General features: G+C 41.6%; 1 protein-coding gene across 2 annotated transcripts in view; it reads right to left on the bottom strand.

The window, feature by feature from the left end:
* Positions 1–20,540, bottom strand: part of PTPRG (protein tyrosine phosphatase receptor type G) — a 387,800-nt gene that overhangs the window by 38,579 nt on the left and 328,681 nt on the right. For both annotated transcript variants that reach the window (XM_064723724.1, XM_064723725.1), the window contains one exon: positions 727–818. In XM_064723724.1, the coding sequence (XP_064579794.1) occupies positions 727–818 (92 nt within the window). The remainder of the gene's footprint in view (positions 1–726; positions 819–20,540) is intronic.

Below are 20,540 nucleotides of genomic sequence, written 5' to 3' on the forward strand. Positions count from 1 at the left end.
TCAATATAACATTTTTGGTACCTTAATTCTTCCTGTGAGCCTGACCATCATCAAACAAGGCAGCGGCTGCAAAGGCCACGGTAACACCAAGCTGCTCTCTGTCATCACAGCTTCATGGCAGCTGCATCCTGCACTTAATAATTCCCCAGGGAAATGCCTCATGAAGAGAGAATTGCACTATACACTGCTTCCAGCATCACTCTCAGTATAGCTGAGAGGAGAATTTGACCTTTGGAAACTTTATTAATACCAAATTAACAGATGGCTTTGGAGTTTGAGATTGTTTGCTTATCCTTGTGTCTCACTGTCCTTTCTGAGAGCCCCAGATTCCACCTCTACACACGGTGAAAGAGGGGGCAAGGCCCCCAGTCTCGAGAGAGCACTGGAACTGAATATCCCTGCTCTGCAACCTGCCCTGCTGGAGCAGCTGGTTTCACCCTGGATGCAATGCCTCAGTGTTTTCAAGACTTGTTACTCATGTTTTTGACATTTTGCAAAGGTTATTCTGAAATTTCTATTAAAAGTAAGTGGGAGAGGTGTCGACGGAAAAATACAGCATTGGCACTCGGAGCCCCATTACAAAACACATTAAATTAAATGAAGCAGCACCGATAGAACAAATTTCTACCAAAACCCCATGATTTATTACAAGCACAACCTTCCCTTCTTTATGTAATTAATCCAGACTCCAAGTAGCACAAACACAGGAGATTAAGGCAGTCTTACCTGGAATAGGTATAATGGGAATACTTTCATTGGGGACCACACGGGGGGAACTGCTGTCCTCCACATAGAAATGAGCAGTCTGAAAACACTTTCTGTTAAAGAAAAAAGAGAAAAATAGATTTAGGGTGTGAAACACTGCTCTCTAAAAAAACTTTGCACATGTTCTGTTTCTCCATTTCTGTTCCATACTTTCAGATAACTTGAAAACACTGATAACGAAAACATATGTTTGTTTTCTACAATTACAATTCTTATTTCAGATTCTGATGTGCACTAATTCACTGACATCTGACATCCACCCATCATAAATGCCTCTATACATTATTGCTAAGTACTACAGAATATGAAATTATAATAATAAAAGTTAATGGCTGCAAAACAGGTTTCAAATACATAATTCAGAAAGTAATCCTGCACACAAGAAACATATTCAGCATACAATTCCAATCCCAAATCCACCTAGGACACTCAATTTCCAGGGAAAATACTCTTACTGTAAAAGTTTCTGCTGTGTAACAACCACCACAGCATCTGTAACTGCTTCATATCATGATGCTCTGCTAAGAAAGTTATCCTTCAAACATTAAGGTTTTTTGTTTGTTTGCCTTTTAACACTAATGCCATATAACCTTCATCCCATCCTCCTTCTGCAAACTTGTATTACGTATGCTGGTACACAAAAATCCAATAGACGCTTCCCTTGGGCCCCAGGACTCCTCTCTAAACAGGCCTACAATGAAGAGCAGAACTTAAATCCACCTGACTTTTTTTTTACCTGTATTTAATGCAAAGCAGAGAGCACAAGCTGGTCATCACAGAAAAGGTACTGAGTGGAATAACATCAAGAGATCCAGGGAGACTCTGCATGGTGATGTTAACTGAGGCAGGGTTTTCCAACGCCAGCGTCACTGCTCATTGCTGACTTAATGAGCTGCTTGAGGCTGGAACTGAATATTTAATGAGCCTTGCTTGGTGTGAGCAGCTATTGTGGCAGGAGAAGGGTCTGCTCTCATCTGTCGAGGCGCTAAACAAAAGCTGCCCAGTGCAGAAAGATCCCCGTCACTGTCACCCTTCGACTGCTCCTCAACACCTGGGCAAACTTTGTGGGGGCCTGGTGAACTGTGCCTTTGCCAAGCTGCAGCTTCCCTTGCTCAAACAGATTTGCACGTGTGGCTTCCAGGCTGCTGCCTTGCAGTTCCTGCAGTTTGCTGCTCTGCAACTCGGGCTTTGTGCTCTCCATGTAGAGCCCATCGTCAGAGCAAAGTCATTTGTGGTGTCTTTGTTTCCAACATCCATACATGCCAGGGAGAAAAAAAGTCACTGAAAACCAAACCTCTCAAGATCTAAAATTATCACAGGTGTTTGCTTTCCATGCATCTGTACTTCCTAATGCACAGGCACAGTGCTTTGTAATGCAAGCACAAGCTGTGGCAGCACAAGTACAACTTAAGACAATACAGGGGAGAGTGGATTTCCCAGCATGGAGTCACTGTCTGGGAGCAGCTTTCTATTTTCAGGCGTGATGGCTTGCATTCTGCAGAAGTAATGTATTTAGTGAGTATACTTTTGTTAAGAAACACCTTAAGGTGAATTTACACACAAGGATGCAGGATGTGCAGTAGTCTCTCAGCATTTAAAACCAGGGGTTGAACTCCCCCCTCCTCACCACTTGCTCCCTGTTCTCATTTTTTTTTTGGCAGCCTTTATTTTGGACAATGAACACCCTGGGGGCACACAGCGGAATAAATCAGTCACACATAAAGAAGAAACTATGAATATGAAACAGGCAAAATGTTCCTGATTTTGATGTATTTGGGGCTCTTTCCCTTGAGTCAATACTACAGAAATCCTTGAATGTCTTCTCCTGGTAATGAAGGCCTTAAAAAGGTGTTTGATAAAAAGACAGACCTTTATGCAGGGATTTACAGGATTTTTTTAAGCTGATGATATTGAAGAAAAGCAATTTTTTTTTGTTAATTTGTTATTTTATACTCTCAGAGGCTCTGAAAGGCTGGCATTAAGGTTTTTATACACAGTCATAAGATGGCTTTTTCTTAATAGCCTCAAAACATGTAAATGTGTCAGATAATCACACTGTGCAATATTTTAAGGCCCATGATGGCAATAGCTGAATATCCAGCCCAGCACAACTCTGCTGAGTACAATGTTGGATTAACAATGCATTGAATTAATATTTCACATAGTAAAGTTTGCTACAATCATTAATGCAATTAAAAATTCTACATTTTAGTCCTGGAAGACTTTCTGCAGCTGTTTTGAAAAGACCTTAGGCTTTGACTAAAGGTTTTCTCAAGTCACAAATATCACACTCTTGTCTAATGTACATATGCAATGCAGCACTTTCATTACTTTACAATACTGGATACTGGCATGTTATGTGAAGACATGTTTCTCAAACTTTTTTTTTCCCTCCACTTGTTCATAATAGCTGTAAATATTCTAAGTTTAACCTCTACAGCTGAGCTTACTGCACACAGGCCATTGCATCCCTGTCCCAGTGACCCCTTATGTGTTTCAGATCTTTAAAAGTTCTTTTGTGGGTTTAACAAATTTGCTGAATGAATTTTCCAGCAAGTTCTGCTTACTGGGTCTATTTCCCATTCTGGCATCTTTCCTCTGTGCAGCTCCAGGAGGGAACACATCTTGGGGTGCCAGGCAGATGACTCCAGTTTGGATAATGTCCATTCTTCCTGAGTAAGACAACACCTGGCCCCAGGTGGAGCCTTTTGGAAACTCACCTCTGGTTTATAGTAACAAACACTGATAGCTGCCATCAAGGCTACTGAGAGGCATTTCAGACAATTCAGTATTTGCCTCCTCCTCCAGTTTAGGATGCTTCTTTCTTTCCCTTGGCATTTCTCCTCCCCATTACCTTTTCCTCCAGATACAAACCTTAAGTGGCAGCAGTTGCTAAGGCTACAAGAGGCTGCAGTAAATCTGAGTGTGTATATGGGGAGGGCTGGATAAAGGAAAAGGATGAGAGCAGGAAATTGCTATTTTCGAGCCACTGGAGAGAGGAGAGAGGGGAGTGGATGCAGGGCTAGACAAAGTGCAAATCTACACCTACTTTCACAAAAGAACAACAGTCTGTAACTTTTAACCCCAGTGTGTATACATGGCCAGGTGTTTGCAAATCTGTGCCCATTTGCTCAGGAAACCAACACTATCAGCAGAAAATAATAATGGGCCTTTTTTCCTAATAGAAGCAGTCCATAGTGAATGCACAACTGGGATTTGTCATGGCATAAATGATTATTAAAATCTTAATAACTGAAACACTAATTTTAGAATAATTATTGCATTTCTGTAGCACAGGTTGAGAAAAACAAATCACAACCTTGACTCACTTCTAAAAGATTTTGGGGAGCCATATCTTTTCTGTGAAATACCAAAGAGTCTGCTGTCTCTGAAACATGCCCGTGAGCAGTGAAGCACACCAATTTCTCCAGCCCCATATGTTTTTGTGGCTCTCTTTCCCTGGGGTACAATAACTGTGTGAGATTGTGGTGATCAGACACACAGTTGTCACATATGGACCCAAATGCAGAAGTAAAACACTGCAAGATTAGCATCTCCCCAGAGAAGCAGCAGAGGCAGGGTCTGGAATGCAGAGACAATGTGAGGGAGAACATCCCCCTGCCCAGAATCTTTTTGCAGAGATACTGGCTGTGAGTTACCAAAGCAAATTAACAGATTGCAAAGTCCAGAGCAGCAGCACCTTATTACTAAGATGAAAGAATAAAAATATGCCAAAGGATGGTCCTGATTAGCTGGGTTAAATGCTTGTTGCATCTCTGCTGAGCAAAATACCAGATTCACTTCTCTATAAGAAAAAATGCCTTGTGAGATTTTGACACTCCAAACAGGTTTCCTTGGTTATTAGTTACAAAAGCTCAAGCAGCTTCTTCCTTATACTGCTCTAAAAGCAAGAGGGAGAACTAGTTCACATAATGGCCTGAAAGTATGGATGCATTTCATTTTTGTTTAGAAGGTGGTGCCTCAGAGTTAATGCAGACACAGCTCAGTCACAGACAATGGGAGTGCTGGGAATTGCTCCAAGGGCACTGCCTGGCCTTTACTCCTCCATACTGGGGCTAGCACAGGCAGCATCCCCTGATCTGTGATGACAAGCAGGATCTGTGAGCTCTGGAGCAGCCAGGGCAGGGAGAGGAGCAGCCAGGATTATGAGGAACAAGGAATTGCCTCTGCAGTGGCTGGCTGGAGCCACCAGGGCAGTGGCTGAAGACAGGAAAAGCCAAAGGGGAACGTTTCACATTCTGGGGACACCCAAGAGCCATGCCCTGCCTCATGCTGAAGCCACCAGCACATTCATTGCTCCTTGTTCACTTGTCCTTCTCCCAGGTGTTGATGTTGGCTGGAGCAGTGTGCATTCCCTCTCCAAAGCCTGCCAGATTTATATTAATTTATTTTTGTACTAGCATCTAAGAGCTTTAGGCTCTCTTCCTGGGTCATTACCTGCTAAAGCATGGCCAGTCTGGAGTCCTGCAGGCCTATTCACTATTGTCAAAACAGGGCAAATCTTGTCCTTCAGGCGCCCTTCCTCCAGAAACAGCCTCCCACAGACAGAACCTCTGCAGAATCTGTATTTGTTAACAAAGAGGCCAATAGTCCTGCAGCCATCCTACTTTTACACAGAGCTTCTAGCTGGTGGGAAGAAGAGGAAAGATGGGATAGGAGTCAGACTGGGCTCTGTAAGGGACCTCTAAACCAGGCTGCACAGGACATGGCTTAGTCTTTACCAAATGCAACCTGGATACAGGCATTCATTCCCCATGCTCCTCCATCACGGGGGTGTCTGCAGCTAACTCCTAAACAAGGATGTAAAGACAGGAAACGACCCCCTTTCACTACCTCTGTACATTCATTCCCACTTTCAATAGAAGAAAAGCTGCTTCAGATTCCCATTGAACTGTTTTGCATGTTTTTCAGGAGACACAATTAAGATTGGTTTCTGCTGGCACCAAAACCAGAGTATGTATGCAGTCAAGTGTACTAGTAACACATGGCTCTGCACTTTAAACTAGCTTCACTATTCCTTGGCAAGCATTTGTCACTGTCAGAATTGGCAATGACTCCTCAGAAAAGAGCACAGACTTCAGAACAACAGAAGTGCTGCAAATCATGACCATGTCACCAGCAGAGCAGTGGATGGGAGCCTGGACAACAGCTGTCTGCAGTCTGCACTGCTCTAGCTGGGGTCATCAGTCACTGACTTTTATGAGCAATAAAACTGACTCAAGCGTTAAGAAGAAAAAGAGGAGAGAAAACCACAGGAAAAAAGCTGATCATATGAATATGAATAAGTGACCAGCATGGAGCAGTGATATTACATTCATTGTATCAGAGAGACATCTGCATTTATTATTTTTGGCCAGAAAACAGCTTATATTGCCCTAATTTTCTACAGTTATTTTCCTTCACATGTCTTAATACTTAATGACCAGAATTCAAAAGCCAAGTTATAAAAGAACCTGTGCCATGCTGGAGCAGTAAGACACTGAATGCTGACCAAACTGGAGCTGCTGGAGGATGCATAAAAACCAGGAGAATAAAGGAGGAAAATTTCCCTACAATAATGCTGATTTTCCAGCAGATCCCTCCTGAAGACCATTTGTTTTCTCCCCACAAAGTACTTTCTGCCTGAAATATTCTTGAGCAGTGTTAAGCATCACCCAGATATGGTACCTGGAGAGGTCTGGATGGTAATGGGTGCAGAAGTGCATGGCATACATGCCCTTGGCATGTTATCCTAGACAGAACAGTGAAAAGTAGACTGGAGAAGTGCTTTTTCACATTAGGGAGTTGACCCACACAGATCCACAAAAGCCTCCAAATTCTAAGCACCCGTCCAACCACAATATTTTGTAGTATTGTAGGGAAATAAACACAGGAAAAAGACTAGGAAATGGCAGATGGAAAGAGAAAAAAAAGAAGGTGGACAGAACTTTGAGACAGCATTTGTGCTGAAGAATGCACCACTAGTAAAATTGTCCAGTTGAAAAATTGATCTGCAAACAAGACTAGGGATTTCTGACACAAAATGACAGCTAATTTAATATTTATGGCCTAAATTTGCCAGCTGACTACACAGCTCTCCACAAAATTAAAAATCCTCTTCTCCCAGTCCTCTGAGATCCTACCCTGCACCAGGGCCCAGACACTCATTTATATAACACACAGTACTGAACTCAGGTATTATGTGAGACATCATTATTTTCAGAAGGGCATTCAAATAATTAAACAGTTAAGAAATGACAACACCCCCAGATGGGCTGCCTGCATGTCCTCCCCCTTCATCAGCTGCACAAGCAGAGAGCACCCAGGTGGCCAGTGCAGAAATGCACTCAGAAAGCTCTTTAATTGCAAATCGTGTGGTTAAGTCTTAGTTTAACTCAGCACAAACGTTTTCCACGCTTCCTTGTCCCATCACCCTGGTGTCCCTGGAGAACAGCAAAGGCAATGGTGAAACCTTATTTGTGATGACACTACGCCCTGTGACACTTGGTAGCTAATTACTCTCCTGGTGACCTCGGACAGGGCCAGAGGCACCAAACCTTCCGCTCCTGCTTTAATCAATACCCACAACATCTGCCTTGGATGCACTCAGCAATTTTACAGATGACTGAATGGGTTTACTCATCAGTATTTTCTACTGCAAGAGAACAAGCTCCTTGGTTATCTGTATTACCACTGAGAACTTTCATGTCTTCAGGCAAAAATCGGGTAGACATACCTCTGGGTGGTATCTTAAAATGGTTTAACATTAGGCACAGCTTTAAAAACCAAAGGAAAGCCTGACCATATTAATTTTCTTCTCCCTGAGCCAAGTATTTATGTAATGCAACATTCATAACAAAGGCTAGAAAATTACAGAGGGAAACAAAGACATGCCTTTTCCAATCAAATAATACCTCAGGCACTTCCTATAAAATGTGTGCTTCCAATGCCTAAAACATCATGTAATATTAAAAAGGAGCCTTAAAACTTTCTCACAAAAGAAAGCTGTATTTAAGCAAGTGAAGAGCTGTTCCATAATCACAAGAGCCACAGCAATCAATGAAGATTGCCTCTTACTAGAGAGGTGCTTTTAGTAGCACCTCCAAGATCTCAAAATTTGGTATACTTGATAGCATCTATTCAGGACATGAATTCCCTTTGGGATGATGAATCTTAGTAAAAGAATGAATAAAACCAGGGTCACACACTGGGACATTAAAATGCAAGTAATTTTAAATGCAAAGTGTAATTCCTCTGGATTGGGCACAGTGTTATAAGAGAACCAAGAGATGATCCAACCTAGGAGTGTACAACAGAAACGGAGAGACAGCAGTCTCTCTTTGGAATATTCACATAAATGTCCCTAATTACTCCCACCTAATTACTCTCAAAACAGAAGAGCTCTGCTTTTGCCTTTACAAAAAAATATTATTTTCTTCCTCCAAATGGGACATCAGCACATTCAACTGACAGATATGTTAGGTATCCCAAGGCTCAGCCTGGAATCCAACACAAAAGTCTTGTAAAAAATTTAAGCACAGCTTGTTCCTCAGTTTTGATGTCCCTGCCCATCTTCAGGCAGAAATGCCAGTTTGTTAAATGAAATGAAATACTCAGTGGGAAGCTTCATCTTTCTCAACACATGTGTCCATGTGCACCTGGACTAAAACTGCATGGCAGAACTAGGAAAAATTCCCAACACTGCTGGACATAATTAATGTTTAGCTTATCTGGGGCCAAGATAAATATTAAAAGAGTGATTATTTCCTTTCCCTCTCAATCACTGAGTATTTGGAGGGTGGGCTTTTTTCACTGGCCACTTCAACAAGAAATAGCTACTTTAAAAATTGCATGGTCTCTCTGTTAACTCTGTTTAAAACACAATTAGAAATGTCATTACACCTTTGGAAGCACAGCACAAAGGAAAAGAAAAGAGCAGCTGGCACCAAGAGCAGAGGAGCAAATCATTTAGTACCTGGTAGATAATAGGAACACTGAAAATACACTGCCTAGTGCTGGTGGCTCTATCAGGGCTATGTCCATCACCTCATCACACTAATACAGACAGACTGGGTGGCAGCCAGCTGCTCCTTCCTCCCCACCCATCTCGCTGAAAGCAAAGATTTGTAAGCCTCCCAATAATAAACCTGGACAGAAATCTTGAGGATCATTAATCTCACTATCAATCAACCCATTTGGAGATTTGCTTCTTGCAGTCGCTGATGCTAATCAGGGCCTGAGTGGAGAGCTCTGGGGAAGGCTGGAGTGTGCATCTGAGGAATTGCTTTAATGAGTTTCTTGCATTCAAAGGTTAACAAATGTGACAAGGAAACACAAATATGGGGCAATGCACTGCCAACCACTGAGAGTTAGCATGCTGTGTATTGTGCTGCAGTATGAGGAATTCATCCCTACCTCACTCTGGAGAGACACCCCAGTGAGACCCAGGGTGCCAGGGGGCCATGCAGGTGCTGAGAGCTTCCACTGCTCCAGCACTCCGTGTGTGCTGGGCTGCTCTGCACTCACAGAGCTGTGCTGCACATAGCATCTGCTGAAGTGGTTTCTGGTTAAATCAGGCAGCCAGCGTGGTGTGAACATCCCCACTGGGCTCCCTTCACCAGCCACCAGACCCACATGAATTAACATATCACAATGAAGAGTCCCCACATCAGCAGGACCCTCCCAGTAGCATCTGCCTTAAACCACTATATTTTCTGTGAGAATGTTTCTACAAAATAAACAGCATCAACAATAACAACATAAACAAATGTCAAGATAATGCCAAAAAGGATTCAAAGTGTGAGGTGTGTCAGAAAAGTTACCACAATATCTATTAACAGGCTTCTAAGTACATAGAAGATCTAAGAATTAAAAAAATCATAAAATAACAGACATGGAAGAGATTTTCCATTAAAAAAACCCCTGAAATTATTTTGAAAATTAGACACATAAAACTAGAAATGTGTTTTATCCTCATGACAAACCCTTTTGCACTAAGCACACGCTTATGTAAATAAAACATTGCTCTCCTGTTGTCTTGATCACTGTGTAGATCAAGCTACTAATCACAGGAGCAAAACATTTTGATTCAGGACAAAAGTTCATTGCAGATAAGCAAAACAGGAGAAATTCACTCAACCTGTGTTAATTATTAGAGCCCCTAATACCAGATACAGTTTAATATATTTTCTATTTATGGACTATTCTATTTATTTGCATTACTTCTAAACCTTAAACCTATTTTTTATTAAGTGCTTGCTAACCTTTCAGTGTTGATAAATGTGGGACTGGGGTAAAGGAGAAAAAGCCCCACAAGAACTGCAGTTCACATCTTAGGAATGAAGAAATGTGCCTGGATGCACGAGACACTTGCTCAGAAGCAGATATGTAATTAAACACAAGCTCTTGGCTCTGCATTTCCCTTTCTTGAAGTTCATGAAGGGCTGGGGCTGCTCTGGCAGACACAGTGTCCTGGAGGAACACAGTAGATATCTGCTCCCAGGTGAGCTGTTCAGCTCTGGCACCTCTAGCAATCCACATCATTTTCCTCCTGCTTTATTCATGCATTTCATTTCCATGTTCTGATGTGATCTTTGGTGTGCTTTGGCTGCCATCAGACTGTGAGCTTGGGAGAAGAAAAGACAGGAGCCATCACCATGGCCAGCCAGACACATCCAGGTGTGCACAAAGGGAGATTCCAGTGGGGAATGAGCTCCTGCTGTTTAGACGCACCCCAAATATTTTCATCTCTGCTCATATCTGGGAAATGTAGTAACAAGTTCCTGCTTTATTCTAGTGCTTTAATTCAAGGACTTTTGTGAGCTAAAAACGTTGAAAATGCAGACTAAACAGCAGAGTATTTTGCCACTATTTCTGGTAGTTTTGTCCCAGACATTTGGTTTCAGATCTGTGATTTCCTGTCGAGAACACACAAGTGTGAAATACTTGTTGATCCGTTTATTCATTTGCCTCCTGGCTGATCACAGCCATTTTGACAGAATGGATAAATTGACTTGCTCCTTGTTGTTTTTTTTTTTTTCCCACATGCTTCTCTATCAGCCTGGAAGCACTGCCCTGGCTATCACTCCTACACCCTCACTTTACATTCTGCACCCTCCTTTTAGAGGCTTGCTAAGCCAATTTCACACAATACCCAGGTTGTCTGAAATGCCACAAACAAACTCTTGCTATAGCAGCTTGTGCAACTCCATCTGCCAGATGAAAACAATACATAATATTTAGAGAAATTATTTTTGAACAATTCAAACTCAATGAATACTTTACATCACTCTTTATAACACAAGATATATCTGATAATTGCACTTGGTTTCTTGAGGCAGGACTTAGCCATTTAGCTACAGCACATCTCAGCAGACCTTCTATTTTTCCAAATCACGAATAAACACTGCAATTTGGAAAGGGGACAACTCTTAATCATCCTCATTGAGGAAATGGCAAAGGTAACAGCTTCAAGTGATCAGGCAAAAGCTTGTTACATCAGCAGAAGATTTTCAGTGCAAAGTAATTTCAGCAGGCTAACAAATGAATCATTTTTTTCCTGCAGATATGTAGCAGGACAGTGCATTAATTGATGTGTCCTTTATTGCAAAACACTGTCTCCCTCTGGAGAGGTCTGGAGCCATGGGATGCAGCATTTTCAGGAAAAAGCTGAATAATGCAAACTTGGCACCATATAGTAGCTAAATGTTGATTCATGGACATTATGAGACATTCAGAGGGACATGTCCCAGGTTCCAAATTATGCTCCACTCTTGTATTGCCCCTGTGTGATCAAGTTTGCATAGAATTTGCTGCTCCCTCTTCTAGTTGGATTCCTGCAAAGGGCATTTTGCTGTGCCATGAGCTTGTCACTTTATATCCTGCTTTAACTCCAAACCACTCAATTAATATTAAATTCCATTTTTTATAAAAACATTTGTTTCTACCCACACAATGCAATCAGCAGCCATGTCATTAACATTAATTTCACAAAATGACCCACTGATGTTAAGATCTCAGATACAGCTAGTAACTTTAAAGGGGGAAATATGTGAAGCCAAGAAGGTCAAGACAGAACATGAGTTGCAACAGAAAGCATTCAACCCATATGTATTTAACTCAATCTTTGCAGGAAGCTCAGTAAATTAAACAAGATTGCTGGAGAGCAATGACAATGTCAATGTTAATCCAGACAACAGAACAAAATAGAGTGAGGTTGCCAATACATCTCTCTCTGGGATGGGAAGTTGCTGTATTTGGCACACCAAGGGAAAAACTCTGGCAAGAGGATGGAAGGGGAATGTTTATCCCCTGCCTCATTTCCCCAAAGAGGTGAGCTGCCTACTTTCCACGTTTATAAAACACAAACAAAACCCAAACCAGGACATTGAGAACTGTGGATAACCTTAAAGTGTGGGCTAAGGTTAAAGTCCCTTTTCTTCAGAATCCTCTTCTGTGCTCATCACACAGGAAATTAGCACAGCCTGTCCCAGCTTTACAGTGCAGAAGCCCTACTGGACTCAACACTCGCTGCCCAGGGAGTGAAAGAGAAGAGGGCTGCTGATGGGTTTAAGTGTTTCAGAAATGCTGGTGTAAAGCTCAGGGATTCCCTGGCACAGCACAAGGAAACATTGGTAAGGAAAGAGGATCCAAGTGCAAGCTCAGACCCTACAGACAGCACTGCAACTCACTAACACACAGATTTTTCATTGCCCCATGGGCCCAGCAGCAGCTTGGTGAAATGGGATCATTTCTCCTGTGCTCAGCCATGCCCTGCTGTTTCTTCATGCAGAAAGATCCTGAGAGTGAGATTACACAGCCAGACACAGGGAGATGAAGCAGCAGCTGAGAATGTGCATCAAATGCAGTGATCTCTTCTGCTCTCTTATTCTCTGCACTTTGAATAAAACCAAGCTGCAGGGACAACAGGTCTCTTTCTAGTAGTCTCCACCTGAACCTTTAAGCTATACAACAGGGAACTGGTTCTCTGTAGCTCTGTGCCTAACAAAACCACACGTTGAACTCTCACCTTCTGCTATCACAAAGACCTCAACTAATTCCCTGTAGCACATCAGAACTGCCTTTGAAAAGGTCCAGGTTCTGCAAAAAAACAGAGAGAAACTATACTTATGGGCTTTTAAAAATGTTGAGGGTTTCCTCACAGAGATGTCAATATAAATATTTCTTCTTAACATCAACTTTTTTTATTAATCAGATCACATATGGCAACTCCCTGCGTGGCACCACTAAGGGCTCACCCCATCAGCATAAAACCTTCCAAAATGATCACCTCGTGTTTGCCACTGGGATAACAATGCTTTTACACCTAGAATTAAAGAGATGAATTGACAGGGCCTTGGAAATCAGTATGCAACAGCAGACACCTATCTCCAATGCTATTTCACTGGCCCTTTTCTTCCTACAGATTCTTCCCAGGTTCACAACAGGGTATGGCTCAGTAAACCAGAGAAAGAAGGGACTCCTGTTCTACTGCTGTCACCTTTGTGCTTTGCTTTCAGGGCTCTCTTCTTCCAGATTTTGAAGTACAAGCATATTTTGGAAGCACAGCAAAGCCCCAGCCACAAGCTCTGGCTCTGACAGCCAAATACACTTCAGACAGTAGAGAGCCCATCTAGGTCAAGTCCCCCCATCCTGGTCTCTATCATCCCATTATATGGAACAGAAAATTCCTCACCACCCATTTTCTTGAAGCTGTTTGTGTGAGCACCGGAGTCAAATTCTTCCCTCTAAGAACTGAACTGGCATTTTTACCATCGAGACTGTGGAGCAGTTGTGAAGTGCCCAACCATTTCTGAAGAGCCATTGGGGACCTGGTGCCAGCTCCTTATCCACAGATGACAATCATTGCCAAAAGCAGAAGAAAAAGGCTCCTGCCCTCCTGACTGCAGCCAAGTGCTCCACAGGAGTTGGCTTTGCAGCGATAAATGTCACGTTTACAATGGGTTTTGCAACATGAAAGTCCATAATTTGCTTTCCAGGGACCTGTGCTTGATTATCAGGAGAGTCAGAAGCATCCACTGAAGTCTAATGAATAGAATTAACACATCATTTAAACAGGGAGTAATATGTATGCAAATGAGAAAAAGTTAAAAATAAGAGTTCAAGCCATAATTTCAGAAAACGTAGACTGCATCCTTATGAAATATGGATGTTTCAATTCACCTCATATCTTTACATCTATGTTAACTGCTTTGCATGTGAACAATAGGGTGCATCAAGCCCATTTTGATTTTTATATTTGAACCTGGACTTATAAAATGGATTATATTGAAACATGAATAATATATATGCTAATTAAAGACTGCATTTAATGAAATAAATAAAGACAAAGACCAACAGAGGCTAATTTCCATTTGCAAATTTCCTAATTACTATATTTTCCTTTAGAAAGCAGAAACTTTATTTCCATAGTCTCAGGAAAAAGAAGACAATCTTTTCTCTGCTCAAATTATTTAAAAAATCCTTTCATCTCTTTTATTCTTTAGGATTGATCTCCACAGAGATACAATTGCTTTGCCTAGATAGATTCAGTATTAAATAGAACCCAAGTCAAACTATGGGGATTTGTGCATGCAAATGGTGTGCTTTAATTATTAATTTTTTTTTCTAATAAAGAATTACTGCTAATAAATATAAAGTTTATAAACCACTCCATACCATAAACATGTGCAGAGTTACTGTGGCAGATGTAAACCTAGTAAATGTCCTTGGTGCTTGAAAAGCTGTTCATCATCCTCTCCCTTCCCCTCCAGGTCCCCAAAAATAGAACAAGGACACAGGACAATTGTACAGTTGTAGGGAGACAAGGTATTAGCAGAAAACATGACTTCTGTCACACAAGACCTAGAGAAAAGCCTGCTGAAAAATAAACAGGTTGCAGGAAAAGCACTTTTAAGTTAAAAGGCTTGTTTCTTAAAGTGAGGAAATATTATATTCATTCATACATATTATTATGAAGCCTGCAATGATATCTAGGTCAGCAGAATATTTTTTTGCTGTTGTCTAAATGTTGGTTCTGTGGATAAAGTCCAGATTCAGCCTTAACTGACTAAACCAGCATTTGCAGTTTGCTCTTCTGAGCCTGCAAAGCAAACCCATTTACTCCCTGATTGAAACAGCACACTTGAATGCTTCAAAAATAAGGAGCTGTATAAATGGGCAGAAACTTACCATTTTGGTACATTTATGTCCCAAGCTTTTATTAAAGAGCAAAACAAAACCCAACAAAATAAATTGAAATAATAAGGCAGGTGTGAGCACTGGCTCTTCCCAGCTTTCACTTCAAGCCTGCAATACAAGTCACTGTTAAAAGATGAACACTGAAAGTTAGGAAACTTTTAAGTCTCTGGAGAGTAAATGATTATCACTTTTTTTTGATGATGTGGTTCCTACAAAATGTGAGGAATTTTACCAGCACTCACTGGAAACCTGATGGTGGGTAAAAAATGGCTGTGGAGAGTGAATCACTGCACAAAAATCCACCCATTTAACTGATAATTTGATCAGAAACATAAAATACATAAAATCTCTGAAATTTCAGGGAACAGAACATTTGTCATTAATAGGAACTGTCTTTATTTTACTTTTTTTTAACATTAACAATATTTTTACAATTCAAATTTGGCTCATTTCTACTACATTATAAATTTGGAGGACCATTCAAAAAGGTTTTGCTCTTTCTTGGAAAAGACAGGGTTTCCAAAATATGAAACAACCCAACCCACCAATCAAGACCCAGGCATGCCGCCTACGCCTGTTTCAGCTTAAAACTTGGAACTCAAATGGATTTTAACCTGTAAGTCAATAGAGTAAAACACATGCTGTTTATAGCAATAGAGGAACTGTTTTCTTTTAAACCAACCAACTCAACATTCTACAATAAACTGAATGAATTCCTGTACTTGCAACATTTGTAACAGCAGCACAACGTGTTGTGCATTCCAAAGTCTTGTTTTTCCCCAAATTGCACAGGTTTTAAGAACAGTAAAATGAAGTTCATCCCTGCTTGTTATTGTTTTACTAGTTTGCTGGTTCCCAGTATTTATCCAAGCAGCTAAGGTTGCCAAATTGATTTAATATTCTTACCCTATAATTTTACACTCAGACTATATCCTGCTGTGAAATAGCTGGTGCTAATGTTAGTCCAAATGCTGCCATGGGACTGAGGACAGGAGAGGGTCTTTCAATAGCTATATTTTATGGTTACAAGGAGAGAGAAAAAATATAATTTATCTGGTTGCTGTGGTTAATTCACAGTTTCACAGCAGAGGTATACTGTTCCCTCAGGGTACATCTAGCTGTATTATAGGATATTTCATTCACAGTTTGTCTGAGACATTGCTCTAGCTCTGAACCTACCAGTTTATGAGAGTGAATCTACTCCAGAGATACCTGCATACACTTTAACACATATTCTTACAAACTAAGAATATTATAGAAAAGAAATTAACTAGCAACAGACTAACTGACAATGAGGATGCAAATTGCTTCTTTGAGCTGGGAAGAGGAATAGAAAAAGAGTGCATCAATTTCTTAATAGAGCCTTCTTCTACAAAGTGATATAATTTCACAAAAATTGTGAAATTTTTTCTCTTTTAAAATATCTCACAGCTTTAAAAGTCAGAGTTCAAAAATTTTAAAGCTGTATAAGAGTTTGCTCTACAGTAACTTAGAACAGACCCAGCAGATGAGTAGGAGATGCCAGGGGTACCTGGCATCCACTACCACTGTAGTTATGAGAAAACCCACACTCCTCATGGCACATTATTTCTGAGCACTTAAAAACCTGTTCTTAATGGAGATTAATAAGAATATTTTGATATTTAAAAGAATTTTTGATATTTAAAAAATACTTGTTAAAACTATTAAACCAGTAACTGTGCAGATAAAATCTTGCTCTTTTTTTCCCAGACCTCACAACAGCACAGGGGAAAGCGTTTCCAGAGAAAAAAATATGTCTGCAATTAATCCATTTAATTAGTTCCACAGAGACAAAGCAGAAAGATCGATTGCAGCTGTGCAGATCCCTCCTTGCCCGACCTCAGCTGCCCTTGCCCGTTCTCCTTTGCTCTCTGTGCAGAAGAAGGTATTTTTGGAAATGTTGGGGAAATTCTGCTACACCTCTAAACAAAGCACTGAGGAAAGGTGTCAACAGCAGTTTGCCAATTTGCTGCTGAGACTTTTGCATAAGCTTCACCCCCTTAGGATGGCCTGTGGGCAAACTACAGCATGAATGTCTCAGCTCTTATGGGACACATCATACAGCATATTAAAAATAAAAATTATACTTTTTGTGTTTGAGAGTTTTCAAGGTCACCAATATGATATTTTGATTTCTAGTCTTCCACACCCAAAGCACATATTGGCCTGTTTTGTGACTCATGATTGCATGCTTGACATTATCTTTCAAAATAAAGGTGATGCACATCTAGGCTCCCACTGAGTTCAGTGGCCACATCCATGAAAGTGCCTGCAGGAAGATGTTCACACAACTCACCCATAAGCATCAGTTTAAGAGTGACAGGCAGACTCCTAGCCTGTGATTTACAGGGCAATTTATCACATGTACCATCCTTCCTCTTTTCTCACACTTCCACGTGTGCTTTAAAGCTGGCACTGCACAACTGTGGAGAACAGGCCTGGAAGCTCCTGTGAGGGATCAGACTCCTGTGGTGCATCCTCACTGGAGCTGCTTAACCTTGTCTGAAAGCTAGAAATGATGGAAATTCTACAGACCACCACTTTATTGTTTTTCCTATCATTTCCTGTTTCTAATGTCCAACAGAAATTTCCCTCTTGCTGTAATTTAAGCCAAAGGCCCCTCACATCTGCAGCACAATGGGGGCAGAAGATGATGGATTCCTTGCAGACCCCTTCCATGTATTCAAGCATTTGCCTCCCCTGTCTGCTAACAGCCCTGCCTGCCCCAAACAATCTTCCTTGCAGAAAAGGTGAATCACATAAAAAAACCCAGAGTCCTCTCTTATTTATACCTGGAGATACATCAGCCTGCTATAAAACTGTATTTGCTTTTTATTTACAGGACAGCTGAGAGGAGAACACTGATTCATGAAATTCAGATGAAGGCTGGCCATATGGGACACAGGAAGAAGCTGCTTTCAAATATCTGGCAAGAAGAAATTTGATACTGCAATTACATACTCCTGAGAACCTATTTAAGATGATACAGGTTTCTCAGTCATATGGACTCAAATTTACAATGGCAAAGTCTGTTGTAGCTGGCAAAAGTTATTCAGGAATCACTCTGTAAACACCAGTGGGATGGCTCAGGTCTGAAGCAAAATCTAGACAGTCCCACTTCCTTGAAATGGGACATTCCTGGGTTGGAATGTGCTTATTGATTTTGGTCCTGATGCTCTATAATTAGAATTAAAACTACTATTTTCTGAGCTTTGTCAATATCCTGATAGTTCTGGAAATCACTGCTGATCTGCATTTAAGCTTACCAAAAACCTGTTTCCTTTCTGAAGACAAAATAGGTTGGTTTGTAAAGTGGCAGGCCACTGTAGGCCTCACCAGAAAGGAAATGGGATCTTGTAGAATTCTGTTTTGTGACAAAAAAATTAAACCTAGTGTTAAATAAAAAAGAGTAAAAGTAACAGGCAGATAATGAGAGAACATGCCCCTTTCCACAGTCAAGCTCTTAAAAGATCATCCAGCATGCTTAAAAAGCAACTTTCTATCTGCAAATCTTTCTTTCTTTTTTGTCTAATGAGCCTGAGTTAGTCTGCTCAAAAGCCCAAATGGGCATCAGGGGCCAATTCAGCAGCAGGGGATCTGTTACCGTAACAACTGACAACTCCCCTGATTCCTGAAAGGACCTAAAGTGGCCTTTTGGGAAATGCTCAAGGAACAAGAAACTGGGGAGGGATGGCTGCAGGTGCAGGTCCTGGGCTCCTCTGCCTCAGCCCTTCCCACATGGAGCCAGCCCCGTGTCCCACCACCCTTGGAACCAGCTGGGCTCAGCTCCCAGCTTTGTGTCCCACCAGCCTTGGGGCCAGCTGGGCTCAGCTTCCCTACAGGAGGGGACAAAAAAACCCCTGAGCCAACACTGTGAAGGGCAGCAGTGCCACACTCCAGTTTGGTCTTGGGCTCCACCTGGGGCTCTTGCCCCAGGCTCTGTCCTGCTGGATGAAACAGCACAGATGCGGCCAGAGAAGTTTTCATATTGATTTTCCTCATAAAAGAAGAACGATGAGGACTGGAAGTATGGTCCCAACAGCCAGAACAAGCAACCAGTGGCTGTCCTGGGCATCCAGTTTGAAAGTGAGGGCCTGACGTCAGCAGAGAAGATGAGGTCAGGTCCCAGAGTGGGATAAGAGGGAGCTGATCACAGGCCTGCTCCCTTTTAATGAAAATGAGCAGCATTTTGAGATACTAAACACAGAAGGGCCTAAGATTCAGTACCTTTACCTCTGACACTGAGAAAATCTCACAGAACCTGGATCTTCTGCAATAAGAGCTGAAATGCTTTTCCTGCATTCCCTGGAACGAGAACAGATCAGGCTAGGTTGCATCCCATTTACCAGGCACTGATCTACCCTATCCCCATCCTTATCCCTCAACATATGAGACTAAATGTGGCCATTCCCAGAGGAAAACTAAGGCAGGTCTTGTTCTGTATGGGCAAGGCACAGCTGGGCACTAAAAAAAAGAGATGGAAGCTGCAAGAAGTTTCAGGTATGCCACTCACCTCCACAGCTACCCTTGTCTCCCTGGGGAGTTGCTTGTCTCCAGGGACAAGGGAAGTCTCCTGTCCTTGTCAATTCTCCTCAGTGCCTGTGGTGCCACAAGCTCTGGGGCACTGCCATTGCCAAGATGAGCACAGTGCCTGGATGTGTTCCTCAGGCATCACTGAGGACAATGCTGGGGTGAGCATCCCCATCCATCCTTCTCATTCCTGCCCTGTGCTGCTCCCTCAGTTATGCTGCTACAGCTCTGTCCTGTTACTGCATGAACCAGACTGGGAGCTAATCTGGTTTAAATCAGGACATGAAAACTCCTCTCATTTTTTTAAGTTTTTTTTTTTAAACATGGATTATTTTGCAATCCAGCTCCTCACATGGTTGTACAAACATTTGCAATGGGATCACAGAGGGCAGAACAAGGGCAGGAACAGAGGACCCTGCCTGAACTGGTGCTGCTGACATAAATACTCATGCAACTGCATCTGAGGCATTCTCAAAATTAACACCCAGGGTCTCAGAAAGTGTTACCACTCAAGATCCTCCATGGGTGAGAAAATGAGAAGAATCACAAACATTTCAGAGTAAGCTGAAAGAAGCTTTTATCATTGTAAGCAAACAATTTTACAATGGTCTGTAAATTTACAATGTTCCTTTTCCAATCAGTACAGTAGAAGAACAACACATTGTGTACTCATAAAATAGAACCTAGAGATAGGTTCAAATAACAGTTTCAGCACTTTTTACAACCTGGTACAGGCAGAAGTTTTTTTTTTTTCCCTCCCAATTAAGTTTTAACACTCTCTTACCTAAGCAGCTGTGCAAGCTCCCCAGAATTTAACACCCAAAGGTAGTTGTCTGAGGCATAGTTATTAGACATGGTAAATATGAGGATTCTTTATAGTGCAGCTTTTGTTGCTATATTACAAGTTGATTTACAAATACAGCTGACCAACCTTCTCCATTGCTGTTTCACCAGTGTCAGAACTCAGATGCTGAAATATTGAACACCTGAGCTTGCTCCCAGTGAGATCTTTGCCACTGAGTTCA

This window comes from Zonotrichia leucophrys, chromosome 12 (assembly GCF_028769735.1).
Source record: "Zonotrichia leucophrys gambelii isolate GWCS_2022_RI chromosome 12, RI_Zleu_2.0, whole genome shotgun sequence".
Taxonomy (NCBI): domain Eukaryota; kingdom Metazoa; phylum Chordata; class Aves; order Passeriformes; family Passerellidae; genus Zonotrichia; species Zonotrichia leucophrys.